Source organism: Amphiura filiformis, chromosome 4 (genome assembly GCF_039555335.1).
Source record: "Amphiura filiformis chromosome 4, Afil_fr2py, whole genome shotgun sequence".
NCBI classification, from domain to species: domain Eukaryota; kingdom Metazoa; phylum Echinodermata; class Ophiuroidea; order Amphilepidida; family Amphiuridae; genus Amphiura; species Amphiura filiformis.
Genome location: NC_092631.1, coordinates 49,514,158 through 49,534,024, shown reverse-complemented (window position 1 = coordinate 49,534,024; position 19,867 = coordinate 49,514,158). Strand labels below are relative to the sequence as shown.

Below are 19,867 nucleotides of genomic sequence, written 5' to 3'. Positions count from 1 at the left end.
ACTGTTTAAATTTTAAAAAATATACTATGCTTAGTTATGGAGATAAAAATTCTTGAAGTTATTTAGCTTAAAACCGGAAATGACGTCTAAATGACCTTTGACCAAAAAATAAAAATACCGTGCATACATCGGGTAACACTAATGCATTATATGAAGTTTATATCACTCTGGTCTGGTTACGTTTTGAGATTTAAAAAAATGAACATATTTGTTGATTTTTGGTTTTTGACCGGAAGTAACCCCTTAATGACCTTTGACCCCAAAACTGTAGACACCCCAAAGACCCTGGTTGGTAGCAATGCATGTGTGCTAATGGCAACACTCTGCTATGTAATTTGTAAAAGCAGTGATTTTTTGAATATTTTTAGCTTTCAGACCAGAAATGACCCCTTAATGACCTTTGACCCAAATTCTGTGAATAATTTATAGGCACTGGATATAGCCGATGCATATGTGTAAGTGACATCATCGTACTATGTAATTTGTGGCAGAAGAAGCATTTTGAAGATATTTCGTTTTATACCGGAAATGACCCCTTAATGACCTTTGACCCCAAATTTGTGAACATCCTATAGACACTGGATATAGCCGATGCATATGTGCAAGTGACGTCATTGTAGGATGTAACATGTAGGAGAAGAAGCATTTTGAATTTGTTGCCAGAAGAAGAAAGAAAGATCCGATAGCATCACAAGACCTAGCCGGTGTCCCGGCTAGGTAAATAAAACCAAATTTCTTGGAGTTCAAATTGATGAAAACTTAACATGGAAGGACCAAATAGGGGGAGTTTCAATGACAATATCCAGAAATATTGGAATTATTAATAAACTGAAACATTTTGTACCAAGACATATATTGTATACCCTTTATTGTACACTCGTTCTACCATATGTAAACTATGGCATTATAGCGTGGGGAAACGCATGTAAAACATATTTGGATCGAATTTTTAAACTTCAAAAACGTGCTGTTAGGAATATATGTAAAACTAGTTTTAGGCACCATTGCAGACCATTATCATTGATCTAAATATATTGAATGTATATGAATCTTATAAATTGGAACTTGGTGTACTTATGTACAAACATATTAATGATGACTTGCCAAACATATTTAAGGAATATTTTTGTAAAAGACATGAAATTCATAGCCACAAAACTAGAAAAAACGATGATTATGATATTCAGAAAAGAAAAACAAACTTTGCGAGTAAAGGTGTCAGGACATCAGGGCCTTCCCTTTGGAATGACCTTCCTCTCGAATTAAAAAATGCTATGAATGTTAAAACTTTCAGAAATCAATTTAAGAAATATTTATTGAATCAAACTTGGTTGTAATTTCATGTACATGCTTCTTTAGAGCGATTAATGTCTTAATTTATCTACAAATTTTGTATGCTAATTCTATATTTATATACATTAATGCTTATGTCATTTCAATGATGTTATATTCACTGTGGTGACATAAACATTATTTAAATCATGTTTGTTTATATTATGTCTTAGGGGATGATCACTTCTGGCCTTCATGGCCTTTTGATCATCTCCTCCATGTCATTTTACTCGTCTTTTTTTGTCTTTTCGTGTTTTTTATATATTCTTGCTTGTTGTTTAATGTTGTTTGTTAATGTAGATGATGTGGAAAATAAAGACTTATTATACCTACCAAATGTGTAACAACCAGAAGTAAGAAGAAATAGCACACACTGCTTGTGTGTAGGTAAGCACAAAAGAAATGGTCAAATAATTATTCTTTTGTATATGCCTATTGTGATTGTGCAGACCTTGTATGCAGATACACTAAGATGCACATTGCAATTTCAGCTTTCCCACCTATATCTATATGAAGAAATCTATGTTTTTGCTAACATGAAACCCTAGAATTGAAATTAAAGCTTAAATGTCACTTTAAAAAATCATAATGACAGCATTTAAACCTAAGAAATATAATGAAATATATTGTAGGCCTACAATACTACATGTTAACCATGTTGACTATAGAAATCAAAGGGCATTACATGCTAGTTGTCTATTGGTCCATTGTTAAATATCTCTGAACAAGCATCTTTAAATATGGACTGATCTTTGTAAAAAATGGTGTCAAAAATTATTGGAAAGAGCTATCTACTTTGTTTTTTCAGTACTTACTGCCAATCACATGTTCATTAGTATGTAAAAGTTAGAAAAATACTGCTACTACAGGGGTTAATTTAAGCAGAATCCAAGCATGTAATCACTGTTAAAGTCAATCTTAAAAAGTGGAATGATCATGGAAATCATCTCCTCTGAGCTCCTGGTGCATTTTTTTTTGTCATCCTAAAGATGATTATTTTGAAATATATCATTTGTTCATTTCATACGATAGAGTTTTGGGCGAATTTTTTACGCTTTTCACATCCAGGGGTGAGTTTAACAAACTTTCATTCACTTTCTTAGAAAACCATTACATAACATTACTCAAAAAACTTCATTCACAAAAAATAGACCCTTACACAACTTAATCTTTGCCTCAGGGATATTGCTGAGAATCTTAGCTTTTATATGATACCCTATTGTTAGGAATTATCTTCAAATTCTCTTAGAAAATTAAAAATAAGTGAGGCTACATGAGCTCGGTTGTTACGCATTACATGCCAATATATGAGTGCCTCGTTAAGAAATTAAGTGCTAAATAAGCAGTTAATTAATTAAGAACTTTATTTTTGTTTTTTGGCTGAAATATATACCTTAATATCTTATTCATAAAAAGAAACAATTAGAAGATGTTAATAATAGTTTAGACTGAATTCTAACAATTAAAAGATCAGTGGTGGGTACACAATGCAATTGGTAGGTCTAATCTTGCTTATGACCTGCCAGTGTAGATAGTCCAGTAGTCTTTAGGTTGGATTTTTTTTTTTTTTGTGATATTTAAAATTTATATTCTACGATCAATAGACTGGATAGATATTGGGCTTTGTCAATTTTCAAATTAAAGTATAATTCTTGGTTATAATAATAAATAGCTGCTCTATTAGGCATGTCATGATGGTCCAGGAGTGTGGTTATAGGGCGAAATATCATGTACGCTGCTGTACTGGTCTCTTAGGCTGCGTTCACATAGAAGTATACGTTCTTCCCTATTCGCTATACGACATACACTCATTCGATCAGGCTGAGTTCATATAGGAATATACTATGTGAACTCAGCCTGGTCGAATGAGCGTATTTCGTATAGCGAATAGCGAGTATGTCAGTTTACCCATTTTCTTCGTCTTATCAAATGCTTGTAACTTTACTTCTTGAGGTCACATTGCATTCAATGAGGTGTCATAATGTGCAGAATTAGATAGTGCATCTATTAAAAAATGAATTTGCCCACATATGGTTTAGGTTTTAAAATTTGGACGGTATACGCTGCACTAAAATCGAACACGCGCGATTCCCACTATACTATACTATACGCAGGTATACGGCCTTTTCGAATAGCTCTTATGTGACCCGGTACTATGAAATTACCTTGCTCGATTTAATCTATACGCGTGCACCTGCAAAACGTGCATCGTATACCCGAATAGTATACTTCTATGCGATCGTAGCCTTATGTGACCCGGTACTATGAAATTGCCTTGCTCGATTGAACTATACGCGCGTGCACCTGTAAAACGTGCTCCGTATACCCGAATAGTATACTTCTATGTGAACGCAGCCTTACTGAGACAAACTGGGAATATTTAAAGGGCAGTATAATTGGACAGTAAAAAAAAAAGAGTAGTAAGATATGTAATCTGATATACCGTATTACATAGACATTGGAAAAATAAAACTTAATCAAAAATATACATGTACATGCATTTCGTGTTTTTATTGAATTTCATCACCATTATAACATTAAAACTAGGAAACTGTTAATAATAACACAATGATAAGTAGTAGTTTGGAAAGATTCTGATTTTGCAGAACTTAACATTAAGGTTGGTCTGAACCCTGGAATTATGGAAACTTTCGGGCCTAATAACTGCTAAATTGTTGGTGTAATGTATATAAAAGTATACATATTTAGAATGGCAAAGACTTGATAAGTTCATCTGTGCGGTCAAATTTGGGCCAAAATGCTCATTTTTGGGCCAAAATGCTCATTTTTGGCCCAAAATTCCAAAAAACGTTTTTATAACCTTAGGCCAACAATTTTATATACTTTAGGCCAACAATTTAGCAGTTATGAGGCCGAAGGTTCCATAATTCCAGGGTTCAGACCAAGGTTGGTCTTAACCCTGGAATTCAGGCCTCATAACTGCTAAAATGTTGGTCTGAAGTATATAAAAGTACTGATACATATTTGGAATGGCAAAGACTTGATAAATTCATCTGTGAGGTCAAATTTGGGCCAAAGTGCTCATTTTTGGTCCAAAATCCCAAAACGGTTTTGGCCCCTTCTTTTTCGTTAAACATAACAATAACATTCTTGGGCCAAAATTTGTTTTGTATTAATTTTTAAAAACTAGATAAAAATATCTAGGAGCTGTTTTTTTTTTTTTTTTAATTTGTCCAACTTTGAGAAATGTGCACCAAAAATGGTCAAAAAATGCTTAATTTTCAAAAAATTCATAAAAAGCCCGATTTTCGCCCAAATTTCAAATATTTTTGGTAAAGTTGGTCAATATTAAAAAAAAAAAAAAAAGAAAAAACAGCTCCTATATATTTTATCTAGTTTTTAAAAATAAAAAAACATTTTGGCCCAAATTTGACCTCACAGATGAATTTATCAAGTCTTTGCCATTCTAAATATGTATACTTTAATATACCAACAATTTAGCAGTTATGAGGCCCGAAAGTTTCCATAATTCCAGTGTTAAGACCATCCTTAAGAATACAAAAATCTTATTCACATAAAGTTGATAAATAATGTTTACAAATTCATTAAACCAATCAGGTCAGGACTTATCTTGATTCGACCTACGAGATAGCGAATCAGAACAAATGCTTTTACAAAAGGTTTTTTATAGCATTTGGCATGTTTGGTGCAATTGTGAAGAAACACAAACCAAACGCCATGTACATGTAGGTATTATAAGCATTAATTGTAGTTCTGATTGTTCATGAGGTGTCACTGGAGTTGAAACAGATAATAGCTACAAAACTATAGCCTACTTAGGCCTACTGCTGCCAAAAGCAGGTTATTGGCTCAGATTTTCTATTTGATGTGGAATATTTTCTCTAATTATTAGTTATTTAATCTATTTCAAGTCATACTCGATGGCGAATACATTAAAATGTTCGTTAAAAGATAATGACTTGACACACAAATTTCAGGCACATAAACCTGATTCAATTGAGAGAGACATCTACAAAGAATATTACCATGATTATATGGTTTAAAATGAAAAACAACCCGAAGTTGGATCACTTTATATTCAGTTAGATGAATTGAGTTTTCTATGTTTCTTAGACATTTCATGTTTCTTCTTGTTTCCCAATCTAGTGAAAGATTTGTTGCAATAGCTACATTGATGAGGTTTCTCTCCTGTATGAATCATTTCATGTTCTTTCTTGTGGCCCAATTGACTGAATGATTTGTTACAATACCCGCATTTATGCGTTTTCTCTCCTGTATGACGCTTTTCATGCTTATTTTTATTTGACAAATCGTTGAATGATTTGTTACAATAGCTGCATTTATGAGGTTTCTCTCCTGTGTGAAATATTTCATGTTCTTTCTTGTGGTCCAATTGGCTGAATGATTTATTACAATATTTGCATTGATGAGGTTTCTCTCTTGTACATGTATGAATCTTTTCATGAATATTCTTGTTTCCCAATCTAGTGAATGATTTGCCACAATGGCTGCATTTATGAGGTTTCTCTCCTGTATGAATCCTTTCGTGTTCTTTCTTGTGTCCCAATTGGCGGAATGATTTGTTACAATAGCTACATTTATGTGGTTTCTCTCCTATATGGCTCTTTCCATGAATATTCTTGTTCCTCAATGTCGTGAATGATTTGTTATAACTACATTGATCAGGTTTCTCTCCTGTATGAATCATTTCATGTTCTTTCTTGGATCCCAAATGGCGGAATGATTTATTGCAGTATTTACATTGATGAGGTTTCTCACCTGTATGAATCATTTCATGTTCCTTCTTGTGTCCCAATGTCGTAAATGATTTGTTGCAATAGCTACATTTATGAGGTTTCTCTCCTGTATGAATCATTTCATGTTCTTTCTTGGATCCCAAATGGCGGAATAATTTATCGCAGTATTTACATTGATGAGGTTTCTCACCTGTATGAATCATTTCATGCGTATTCTTGTTTCCAGATGTCGTAAATGATTTGTTGCAATAGCTACATTGATGTGGTTTCTCTCCTGTATGAATCATTTCGTGTTCATTCTTGTGTCCCAATTGGCTGAATGATTTATTGCAGTGGCTACATTGATGTGGTTTCTCTCCCGTGTGAATCATTTCATGACTTTTCTTGTGTCCCAATTGGCTGAATAATTTGTTGCAATAGCTACATTGATGAGATTTATCTCCTGTATGAATTACTTCATGTTTTTTCTTATGTGCCAAATGGCGGAACGGTTTCTGACAAAAGCTGCATTTATGCATTTTCTTTACATCACCCCGCTTGTTCTTCCTGAATTTCAAATGACCTGGAACCCCTTGCGATATTTTCCGATCTTTACATCGTTTTTGATGTCTTTTCGTTTGTATCTGCACACAGCCAGCCTTTGGTTTTAAAGTTGGATTACTGTACCAATAAGGCTTAATACTCAGCTCATGGCTGCGAAGATGTGATATATAACGTGGAATATTTTCAATAAATCTTCTTTTACAATACTTGCATACTGGGTCTAGTAGTAAATCCCATTGTCGCTTAGGTCTTGTCATGTCTTCTGAAAAATAAAATAAATAGAAAGATAAAAAAATCATTTTGATTTACACTAATTTTCAGGAAGTGAGTGATTCAATTAGTTCTCATTAAGTTTTGGACATCATTAGTCTTGATGAATATGCAATTATTCTACAATGCTGGCCATAAGTGTTGGGACGGTTTGATAGGGTAATGTAAATAAGCCCCCACTCCCCGATCAATGTTGAATTCGACTTTTTGGTCACACGAGCCTTGTGGCACCCAACATTGATTGGTGGGGAAGGGGAGGTTGGGGTGTTAGGAAAGTGTTTAGGCTTGACACCAAAGAAACCTCCACTTTATCACGTTAATAATAACGGAAATAAGGTCATACTATAGTGTACGTTTTCCATAAGTGTCCCAACACATTTTGGCCATGGTTGTATTTGAAAAGTTGAAAAAAATCATCTAATTTCAGTTTTTGCTTATAACTCAAAAAGTAAATATGATATTGACACCAAATTTGGAGCAGTTAGAGATCTTATCATGTGGCTTTACCAAAAAAAATTTGGATGGCTACATTTGAAATTTAGGGACTGGTCACTTAAAATGTCTTAAAACGATATTTTGGCCCTGTCTAAGTTCACTATTCGTCACTTTAACTGTCAAAAACTTGGGTTTTAAAATGGAAAATTATTGTTTCCACCAATTAAAATGTTACATTACAGCTATAGAAGAAAATAAAAGTTATCACAACATCTCGTGATCAAAAAACAAATAAAGGAATCGAACCCATGCACACTTGTTTTCCCAATTTACCGCAGTCTACCACAAATGAAGCAACAAAATACAGAAAAAAGAAGGACGGACATTGGCAAAAATTAATAGAACGACGAATATGATATGATGAAGGATATTGTAAAATAATAACAAAAAAAGAAAAGAAAAAGATATATAAATAAATTCAGGGGCTCGAACCCGTGTCCACTGTGCCTGTGGCAGATGCCGTATCCATTGCACCACAGAGCTGTATTACTTTAACAGGCTTAAACTGTAATATAATGCTATTCAAGATGTATGTATATAAATATACGCTCTACGGACGATAAACAGTCAAACAAATCACACTTTTACGGCATTTGTTTCATTAACTGAATATTTATCATATAGCAGGTGTTGGCTGACATTTGTGCTCCACATATATTTCAGTTTTGGGCCGGGGTAAAATGATTTTGGGACAAAAACGAACGATATACACGTTTGTAAAAAGAAAAGAAAGTAATATTATATTAAAATTCTTTACTCTTTAAAGACGTGTATACCGTCCGATTTTGTCCCGTAGTCATTTATAAAGGACAAAAACTGAACTAAATGTGGAGCACAATGTCAGCCAACACCTGCTATATGATAAATATTCTGTTAATGAAACAAATGCCGTAAAAATGTATTTTTTGGACTGTATATCGTGTAGAGCGTATATTTATATACATGCTATAGTTTAAGCCTGTTGAAGTTACACAGCTCTGTGGCGCAATGGATACGGCATCTGCCACAGGCGCAGTGGACACGGGTTCGACCCTGAATTTATTTAGATTTCTTTTTTGTTATTATTTTACAATATCCTTCATCATATTATATTCGTCGTTCTATTAATTTTGCCAATGTCCGTCCTTCTTTTTTTTTTTCTGTATGTCTACCTATATTTTACTTTCTATACTTACTATAAGTTTCTTTGAAAGCGCTTTAATAAATTTCAGTCATAAAATGTAATTTAAGCCTACTCCTGCCGACTATGATTATATTTACACGATATACTCGTTGCAAATACCACATACGTTTTTGATGCAAACGATGAAAATGATTAAAGTTTTGTTTTTTTCTTCTAAAAATTAGCTTTTTTTTAATTTTAAGTATTTTTTTCCCAAAATCACTCTTTTAAAAGACTTCAATCAATTCCTGTCAACAAATATCATGTATTTCTGGTGATTAAATCACTACTCTTTCAAAATAAAACGTCATTTTACGCAAAATACGTAGTTGGCATAGGCTAATAATGTTCAGAACGCACTGTAAAATACATGATATTGCGTATAAAACGTGACCGTATCCCTAAATCACATGAGGAAAATGCAATAATTTTTATATAAGTGAAAAGATAAATAGTTTCTCCGTTTTCATGTAAAATTTGATGAAAATCAAGCTATGGTTGAGGAGATATGGGCCAAAACACACATTTTAAAATTAGATTTTTGTACCTTAGAGACAATGCTGGCCATAAGTGTTGGAACGGTTTGATAGGGTAATGTAAATAAGCCCCCCACTCCCCCGATCAATGTTGAATTCGACTTTTTTGGTCACACGAGCCTTGTGGCACCCAACATTGATTGGTGGGGAAGGGGGCGGGTTGGGGTGTTAGGAAAGTGTTTAGGCTTGACACCAAAGAAACCTCCACTTTATCACGTTAATAATAACGGAAATAAGGTCATACTATAGTGTACGTTTTCCATAAGTGTCCCAACACATTTTGGCCATGGTTGTATTTGAAAAGTTGAAAAAAAATCATCTAATTTCAGTTTTTTGCTTATAACTCAAAAAGTAAATATGATATTGACACCAAATTTGGAGCAGTTAGAGATCTTATCATGTGGCTTTACCAAAAAAATTTTGGATGGCTACATTTGAAATTTAGGGACTGGTCACTTAAAATGTCTTAAAACGATATTTTGGCCCTGTCTAAGTTCACTATTCGTCACTTTAACTGTCAAAAACTTGGGTTTTAAAATGGAAAATTATTGTTTCCACCAATTAAAATGTTACATTACAGCTATAGAAGAAAATAAAAGTTATCACAACATCTCGTGATCAAAAAACAAATAAAGGAATCGAACCCATGCACACTTGTTTTCCCAATTTACCGCAGTCTACCACAAATGAAGCAACAAAATACAGAAAAAAAGAAGGACGGACATTGGCAAAATTAATAGAACGACGAATATGATATGATGAAGGATATTGTAAAATAATAACAAAAAAGAAAAGAAAAAAAGATATATAAATAAATTCAGGGCTCGAACCCGTGTCCACTGTGCCTGTGGCAGATGCCGTATCCATTGCACCACAGAGCTGTATTACTTTAACAGGCTTAAACTGTAATATAATGCTATTCAAGATGCATGTATATAAATATACGCTCTACGGACGATAAACAGTCAAACAAATCACACTTTTACGGCATTTGTTTCATTAACTGAATATTTATCATATAGCAGGTGTTGGCTGACATTTGTGCTCCACATATATTTCAGTTTTGGGCCGGGGTAAAATGATTTTGGGACAAAAACGAACGATATACACGTTTGTAAAAAGAAAAAGAAAGTAATATTATATTAAAATTCTTTACTCTTTAAAGACGTGTATACCGTCCGATTTTGTCCGTAGTCATTTATCCCGGACAAAAACTGAACTAAATGTGGAGCACAATGTCAGCCAACACCTGCTATATGATAAATATTCAGTTAATGAAACAAATGCCGTAAAAATGTATTTTTTGGACTGTATATCGTGTGTAGATCTCGGAGGTAGCCGTATCATTAAAAAAAAAACAGTTGAAGAAAAACAGCTCTGTGGCGCAATGGATACGGCATCTGCCACAGGCGCAGTGGACACGGGTTCGAGCCCTGAATTTATTTAGATTTCTTTTCTTTTTTTTTTTGTTATTATTTTACAATATCCTTCATCATATTATATTCGTCGTTCTATTAATTTTGCCAATGTCCGTCCTTCTTTTATTCTGTATGTCTACCTATATTTTACTTTCTATACTTACTATAAGTTTCTTTGAAAGCGCTTTAATAAATTTCAGTCATAAAATGTAATTTAAGCCTACTCCTGCCGACTATGATTATATTTACACGATATACTCGTTGCAAATACCACATACGTTTTTGATGCAAACGATGAAAATGATTAAAGTTTTGTTTTTTTCTTCTAAAAATTAGCTTTTTTTTAATTTTAAGTATTTTTTTTTTAAAATCACTCTTTTAAAAGACTTCAATCAATTCCTGTCAACAAATATCATGTATTTCTGGTGATTAAATCACTACTCTTTCAAAATAAAACGTCATTTTACGCAAAATACGTAGTTGGCATAGGCTAATAATGTTCAGAACGCACTGTAAAATACATGATATTGCGTATAAAACGTGACCGTATCCCTAAATCACATGAGGAAAATGCAATAATTTTTATATAAGTGAAAAGATAAATAGTTTCTCCGTTTTCATGTAAAATTTGATGAAAATCCAAGCTATGGTTGAGGAGATATGGGCCAAAACACACATTTTAAAATTAGATTTTTGTACCTTAGAGACAATGCTGGCCATAAGTGTTGGGCCGGTTTGATAGGGTAATGTAAATAAGCCCCCACTCCCCGATCAATGTTGAATTCGACTTTTTTGGTCACACGAGCCTTGTGGCACCCAACATTGATTGGTGGGGAAGGGGAGGTTGGGGTGTTAGGAAAGTGTTTAGGCTTGACACCAAAGAAACCTCCACTTTATCACGTTAATAATAACGGAAATAAGGTCATACTATAGTGTACGTTTTCCATAAGTGTCCCAACACATTTTGGCCATGGTTGTATTTGAAAAGTTGAAAAAAATCATCTAATTTCAGTTTTTTGCTTATAACTCAAAAAGTAAATATGATATTGACACCAAATTTGGAGCAGTTAGAGATCTTATCATGTGGCTTTACCAAAAAAAATTTGGATGGCTACATTTGAAATTTAGGGACTGGTCACTTAAAATGTCTTAAAACGATATTTTGGCCCTGTCTAAGTTCACTATTCGTCACTTTAACTGTCAAAAACTTGGGTTTTAAAATGGAAAATTATTGTTTCCACCAATTAAAATGTTACATTACAGCTATAGAAGAAAATAAAAGTTATCACAACATCTCGTGATCAAAAAACAAATAAAGGAATCGAACCCATGCACACTTGTTTTCCCAATTTACCGCAGTCTACCACAAATGAAGCAACAAAATACAGAAAAAAAGAAGGACGGACATTGGCAAAATTAATAGAACGACGAATATGATATGATGAAGGATATTGTAAAATAATAACAAAAAAGAAAAGAAAAAGATATATAAATAAATGCAGGGGCTCGAACCCGTGTCCACTGTGCCTGTGGCAGATGCCGTATCCATTGCACCACAGAGCTGTATTACTTTAACAGGCTTAAACTGTAATATAATGCTATTCAAGATGCATGTATATAAATATACGCTCTACGGACGATAAACAGTCAAACAAATCACACTTTTACGGCATTTGTTTCATTAACTGAATATTTATCATATAGCAGGTGTTGGCTGACATTTGTGCTCCACATATATTTCAGTTTTGGGCCGGGGTAAAATGATTTTGGGACAAAAACGAACGATATACACGTTTGTAAAAAGAAAAAGAAAGTAATATTATATTAAAATTCTTTACTCTTTAAAGACGTGTATACCGTCCGATTTTGTCCCGTAGTCATTTATCCCGGACAAAAACTGAACTAAATGTGGAGCACAATGTCAGCCAACACCTGCTATATGATAAATATTCAGTTAATGAAACAAATGCCGTAAAAATGTATTTTTTTGGACTGTATATCGTGTGTAGAGCGTATATTTATATACATGCTATAGTTTAAGCCTGTTGAAGTTACACAGCTCTGTGGCGCAATGGATACGGCATCTGCCACAGGCGCAGTGGACACGGGTTCGAGCCCCTGAATTTATTTAGATTTCTTTTTTGTTATTATTTTACAATATCCTTCATCATATTATATTCGTCGTTCTATTAATTTTGCCAATGTCCGTCCTTCTTTTTTTTTTCTGTATGTCTACCTATATTTTACTTTCTATACTTACTATAAGTTTCTTTGAAAGCGCTTTAATAAATTTCAGTCATAAAATGTAATTTAAGCCTACTCCTGCCGACTATGATTATATTTACACGATATACTCGTTGCAAATACCACATACGTTTTTGATGCAAACGATGAAAATGATTAAAGTTTTGTTTTTTTTCTTCTAAAAATTAGCTTTTTTTTAATTTTAAGTATTTTTTCCCAAAATCACTCTTTTAAAAGACTTCAATCAATTCCTGTCAACAAATATCATGTATTTCTGGTGATTAAATCACTACTCTTTCAAAATAAAACGTCATTTTACGCAAAATACGTAGTTGGCATAGGCTAATAATGTTCAGAACGCACTGTAAAATACATGATATTGCGTATAAAACGTGACCGTATCCCTAAATCACATGAGGAAAATGCAATAATTTTTATATAAGTGAAAAGATAAATAGTTTCTCCGTTTTCATGTAAAATTTGATGAAAATCCAAGCTATGGTTGAGGAGATATGGGCCAAAACACACATTTTAAAATTAGATTTTTTGTACCTTAGAGACAATGCTGGCCATAAGTGTTGGAACGGTTTGATAGGGTAATGTAAATAAGCCCCCACTCCCCCGATCAATGTTGAATTCGACTTTTTTGGTCACACGAGCCTTGTGGCACCCAACATTGATTGGTGGGGAAGGGGAGGGTTGGGTGTTAGGAAAGTGTTTAGGCTTGACACCAAAGAAACCTCCACTTTATCACGTTAATAATAACGGAAATAAGGTCATACTATAGTGTACGTTTTCCATAAGTGTCCCAACACATTTTGGCCATGGTTGTATTTGAAAAGTTGAAAAAAAATCATCTAATTTCAGTTTTTTGCTTATAACTCAAAAAGTAAATATGATATTGACACCAAATTTGGAGCAGTTAGAGATCTTATCATGTGGCTTTACCAAAAAAATTTTGGATGGCTACATTTGAAATTTAGGGACTGGTCACTTAAAATGTCTTAAAACGATATTTTGGCCCTGTCTAAGTTCACTATTCGTCACTTTAACTGACAAAAACTTGGGTTTTAAAATGGAAAATTATTGTTTCCACCAATTAAAATGTTACATTACAGCTATAGAAGAAAATAAAAGTTATCACAACATCTCGTGATCAAAAAACAAATAAAGGAATCGAACCCATGCACACTTGTTTTCCCAATTTACCGCAGTCTACCACAAATGAAGCAACAAAATACAGAAAAAAAGAAGGACGGACGGACATGATATGATGAAGGATATTGTAAAATAATAACAAAAGAAAAGAAAAAGATATATAAATAAATTCAGGGGCTCGAACCCGTGTCCACTGTGCCTGTGGCAGATGCCGTATCCATTGCACCACAGAGCTGTATTACTTTAACAGGCTTAAACTGTAATATAATGCTATTCAAGATGCATGTATATAAATATACGCTCTACGGACGATAAACAGTCAAACAAATCACACTTTTACGGCATTTGTTTCATTAACTGAATATTTATCATATAGCAGGTGTTGGCTGACATTTGTGCTCCACATATATTTCAGTTTTGGGCCGGGGTAAAATGATTTTGGGACAAAAACGAACGATATACACGTTTGTAAAAAGAAAAAGAAAGTAATATTATATTAAAATTCTTTACTCTTTAAAGACGTGTATACCGTCCGATTTTGTCCCGTAGTCATTTATCCCGGACAAAAACTGAACTAAATGTGGAGCACAATGTCAGCCAACACCTGCTATATGATAAATATTCAGTTAATGAAACAAATGCCGTAAAATGTATTTTTTGGACTGTATATCGTGTAGAGCGTATATTTATATACATGCTATAGTTTAAGCCTGTTGAAGTTACACAGCTCTGTGGCGCAATGGATACGGCATCTTCCACAGGCACAGTGGACACGTGCTCGAGCCCCTGTAGTTATTTAGATTTCTTTTTCTTTTCTTTTGTTATTATTTTACAATATCCTTCATCATATTATATTCGTCGTTCTATTAATTTTGCCAATGTCCGTCCTTCTTTTTTTTCTGTATGTCTACCTATATTTTACTTTCTATACTTACTATAAGTTTCTTTGAAAGCGCTTTAATAAATTTCAGTCATAAAATGTAATTTAAGCCTACTCCTGCCGACTATGATTATATTTACACGATATACTCGTTGCAAATACCACATACGTTTTTGATGCAAACGATGAAAATGATTAAAGTTTTGTTTTTTTCTTCTAAAAATTAGCTTTTTTTTTAATTTTAAGTATTTTTTCCCAAAATCACTCTTTTAAAAGACTTCAATCAATTCCTGTCAACAAATATCATGTATTTCTGGTGATTAAATCACTACTCTTTCAAAATAAAACGTCATTTTACGCAAAATACGTAGTTGGCATAGGCTAATAATGTTCAGAACGCACTGTAAAATACATGATATTGCGTATAAAACGTGACCGTATCCCTAAATCACATGAGGAAAATGCAATAATTTTTATATAAGTGAAAAGATAAATAGTTTCTCCGTTTTCATGTAAAATTTGATGAAAATCCAAGCTATGGTTGAGGAGATATGGGCCAAAACACACATTTTAAAATTAGATTTTTTGTACCTTAGAGACAATGCTGGCCATAAGTGTTGGGACGGTTTGATAGGGTAATGTAAATAAGCCCCCACTCCCCGATCAATGTTGAATTCGACTTTTTGGTCACACGAGCCTTGTGGCACCCAACATTGATTGGTGGGGAAGGGGGAGGGTTGGGGTGTTAGGAAAGTGTTTAGGCTTGACACCAAAGAAACCTCCACTTTATCACGTTAATAATAACGGAAATAAGGTCATACTATAGTGTACGTTTTCCATAAGTGTCCCAACACATTTTGGCCATGGTTGTAGTAGTAGGAATGTTAATGGCGGGTTATGGACTCGGTATTTCTTTTGAAATATGCATTATACAGGGTGAGTAACACAATAGGTGCAATAAAGGAAAAAAACATATTTGTTTTAGAATCAAGTGGCTCTATCCACTCGTAGGCTGCTTCAACAATGTTCTATGTTTTATAAGATCAAATATGGACTTGTTAGCATCCCCTTTCCGAGTTGTGTTATTCCATCCAGCCGACCGGGAAGAGTCTCCAACATCTGCTGCTACCAAAACATCCAGGCCAGGGTAAATTCCTACAGATTCTCCTACTTTGTGCGCATCATACCTATTTGGAATAGGCTTCCTACATCTGTGGTGATAGCGCCTTCACTTCACACTTTCCAGAGTTTGGCACTACCAGTCCTAAGGGATCTGCAGCCAACTTCAATTCATCACAAATTCTAAGGAGCAGTGGTTTTTTACTTTCACCCCTTCAATGTATATTTTTTCGAGCACGATTAGCACGTCAGCACAGCACAACTCCTTGGACAAGTTTTCAGCTTCTTCTGGAGTATACAATTCAAGATTCAAGATATTCAGTTGTTGAAACTTGCTCCAAATTCTACACTCAATAGTCACCTTGTGTATGTTGTGTGAAAAATAATCGCATTTACGGTTTTATTTTAATGGGGATATTTTCTGAGATATGCTCTATTAAATTTCAATTTTGGATGCGGCATCATTTTTTTTAGATGAGAGCATAAAATGCTCACTCTTGTTAACCCGTCTTTCAAAACGAATTTGTGTCAAAGGCATGAGAAAAGTCATCGTGTTATTATTTTCCTGTAGTTTTCCTTGATGCACACTGCTCGATAACAATAATTTTACGTGGTAGGCCTCAACAAGTCACCTTCATCATGTCCATGGTTATATCCTCGATTATAGTGAAAATGGCCAAACTCGTTTTATTATTTACATTTTATGAGACATGACTTTTGCCGTGCCTTTGACACAAATTCGTTTTGAAACACGGGTTAACAAGATTTTGTGATTCGCCGTGTCAAAATACAAACATACCGACCCTCCTGATTGTGGAGCCAAAAGAGTGGACAAGTAAACAACTTCTTCAGAGGTCAGACTGATGAAGATTGTTGTCATCGATATTGAGTAAAACTTTTCACTAAATCTTATGTTTTAACATCCTTTCTCACCACAATACCCACTGCATATTGTCTTTTATGTCCTTGGCTTTACTCGATGTAAGTAGGTAAAGTGGATGCTGTACCGATTTAGAGATTTTTGAAGATTTTCTGGTGTGTGTGGGTGGCGTAATACTTTGAAGCTTACCCAAGATGGAGGTCAAGAACCCCGATAGTGAAGAAGAAGTAACACAGACACAGAAAGTAACAGGTACCACGAATAAGAGAGGTAAAAGAGGAAGTAGAAGTGTGGTAACAAATGAAGAGGAGTTAGCAGAATCAGAGTTAAGCTTAGGCCGTATAAAATTAATGTTTTGGTTCTCGTCCAGAGGATTTTCATGAATTGATGAGGGAGGAGGTATTTTTTTTTTTTTTTTTTTTTTTTTTTTTTCAATGTAAAATTAGCATTGTCAGTAGTTTTCGGTCTTCTCCAACAGTGCTCGAGGAAACGATGAGACCCTTTTTTTTTTTCAAATGTGAGATTCTGAGGATAAACCCCTAGAGTACCACAAAAAGACTTGGAAGTGATGCTTGTTCTCTAATAAACTTATTTATATATGTATGAAGATTTCATAAATCATTCCAAAGTCTAAAAAAAATGAAAAATCTAAAAAAAAATCAAAAATCTGACAAATCCCAGAATTTGAGGAGGGAGGGGACGAGAACCAAAATATTAATTTTACACGGCCTTAAGCGTTAAACCCAAAGGCGTCAAATTCCGCTCCTCAAGTCATGCAGGTAGTAGAGAGATTAGCATCAGCAATGGGAAAGGTAGACGCAAAGGTAGTAGTAGTACTGATTGTAGTGAGAAAACCAAACCTACCAGAAGTAATGTAAGAAGTAAGACAAAACAAAGAGGTAAAACTGAGGAATTGATGGAGGTATTGGGCGAACCAGATCAGTCACTAAGCGCCAGTAGTGGTAATGAAGTAATTGATACTCCCGTAAGCTGTGCTAAATGTGATGGTGTAATAAATGAGAATATAAAGGCACTGAGATGTGAATTTTGCGCCATGTGGATGTGCCTATACTGCACGGCAGTGTCAGAGCCTATGTACGACCTAATGCTTGATAAAGAGGTACCCAACATCATTTGGACATGTGACTCTTGCATGCACGCACTTCCTACCATAAAAAATTTGGGGAAAACACTCCAGGGTGTTAGAGACGAGCAGGACAGCTGTAGAACTGGACTTGGGGAGTTAAACATAAAGGTTGACAAGCTGGAGAGTTCTATTGATACTAAGGTCCAAGAGGCCATTGAGGAGTACCGACTGAGGGAATTACGAAAGTGTAATGTAATAATACACAATTTACCTGAATCGGAACAAGAAGAATCTAAAGACAGAATTAGGGAAGATACGGAGCAAGTAGTAGATATGATTCATATGGGCCTAGAAATAGAAGACGTAGCATTGAGTTCAGTTGTGAGGTTAGGGAAGAAAGTGGAGAGGAAAGCAAGACTTTTAAAAGTAACAGTAGACTCAGTCAAGACAAAAAGGAACATGTTGACGAATGCCAAAAAGCTAAAAGAAACAGATCAATGGAGCAACATTTATGTAACCCCTGACTTCTCACCCAAAGAACGTCAACATAACAAGAGTCTGAGAGAAGATTTACAGAGAAGAACCGAAAAAGGTGAAGAGGGATTAGTGATACGGAGAGGGAAGATTATTCTGATACAGAAAGATGGTGATGATGAGATGTTTCAACCATCCAATTCTCAATCCTTTCGTTAAAAAAGATAAAGGAAGTAGCTGCAGGGACCCGCACAACAAACATGTTTTGCACACCGCACCGTATGTTGAAAGCACCATATACACCCCTGGAGCTACAAAGTTGCACCGTATTCATGTTGATATAGCCACTGAAAGGAAAAAGAATTCCCATAACAGTGAAACTCAGAAGTATAAACTGAATGAAAGTAGCAGTAAGTTTACCCAAGTGGACTCTTGTAACAATAGTGCCAGGAGCACAGAAAAAGCTGCGAAAATTTCGCCAGTAATCAGATGTAGCACAGAAAAGGAGATTGATGATGTAAATAGATACTCCACAAGTAAGTTAAGTGAGAGGCATGTCAGTAAATACATAAGTAAGTTAAGTGAGAAGCATGTCAGTAAATCCCCAAAGAGGGATGAAGATTCTGCAAGCAGTAGTGATGAGTTGAAAAGTAACATTTCGAGCAAAGACGAGAAGATAGATGGAGGAGTGAGGCTGAAGAAGACTGACTACCGGTACTCCATGAGTAAGATTTGTAAGTTGCATGTAAGTGGGAACTCAAACAATGATGTTATATTACATGTAAGTGATGAGGATAGTATATCCTCGGTGAGTTCTGAAGATACTTCAAGTAGTAGAGTAATGATTGCATGTACCACTTCAAATAAATTTGAGGTATTGACAGGTCCTATCCTCTTCATCATATTCATCAATGACCTACCTGATGTAGTTGAAAGTTATGTAAAGATATTTGCTGATGACACAAAGGTGTTTACGCATGTTCAGAAAGAAGAGGATTGTGAGAAGCTTCAAGAGGATTTGGACAACCTGAGTTTGTGGTCAGATACCTGGCAGCTGAAATTCAATGTAGCAAAGTGTGAAGTAATGCACTATGGTTCACAACCAACACCATGTACATATAGCATGTCAGAAGAAGGTAATAGAAGAAATTTAGAAGTACTAGAAGAAGAGAAAGATTTGGGAGTGAAATTTGACCCCTCGTTGACCTTTTCAAAGCATGTTGATATGGTTGCCAATAGAGCCAACAGGATGGTTGGAATCATAAGGAGAACATTTGATTACATCAATAAAGATATGCTGAAGATTCTGTACAAAAGTCTAGTGCGTCCACACCTAGAATATGCAAATAGTATTTGGAGTCCAGTTCTACACAGAGATAATGTAAGGATTGAGAGAGTACAGAGAAGAGCCACAAAAATTGTTGCAGACCTGAAAGAGATGACGTATGAAGAGAGATTGAAAGAGCTTGATTTACCCACATTAGCCTACAGAAGATTAAGGGAGATCTGATACAGATGTATAAGATAATG

At 34.6% G+C, this 19,867-nt stretch overlaps 1 protein-coding gene across 1 annotated transcript; it reads right to left on the bottom strand.

Annotated features, from left to right (window-relative positions):
- Positions 1-4,678: 4,678 nt before the first annotated feature.
- On the bottom strand, positions 4,679-16,744 carry LOC140149849 (uncharacterized). The gene is made up of 2 exons (XM_072171880.1): positions 16,696-16,744; positions 4,679-6,876 (listed from the first exon to the last, which is right to left on the bottom strand). Exon 2 carries the CDS (start codon positions 6,869-6,871, stop codon positions 5,393-5,395), a length of 1,479 nt encoding a protein of 492 aa, XP_072027981.1. The 5' UTR covers positions 6,872-6,876; positions 16,696-16,744; the 3' UTR covers positions 4,679-5,392.
- Between the last annotated feature and the right edge of the window lie 3,123 nt (positions 16,745-19,867).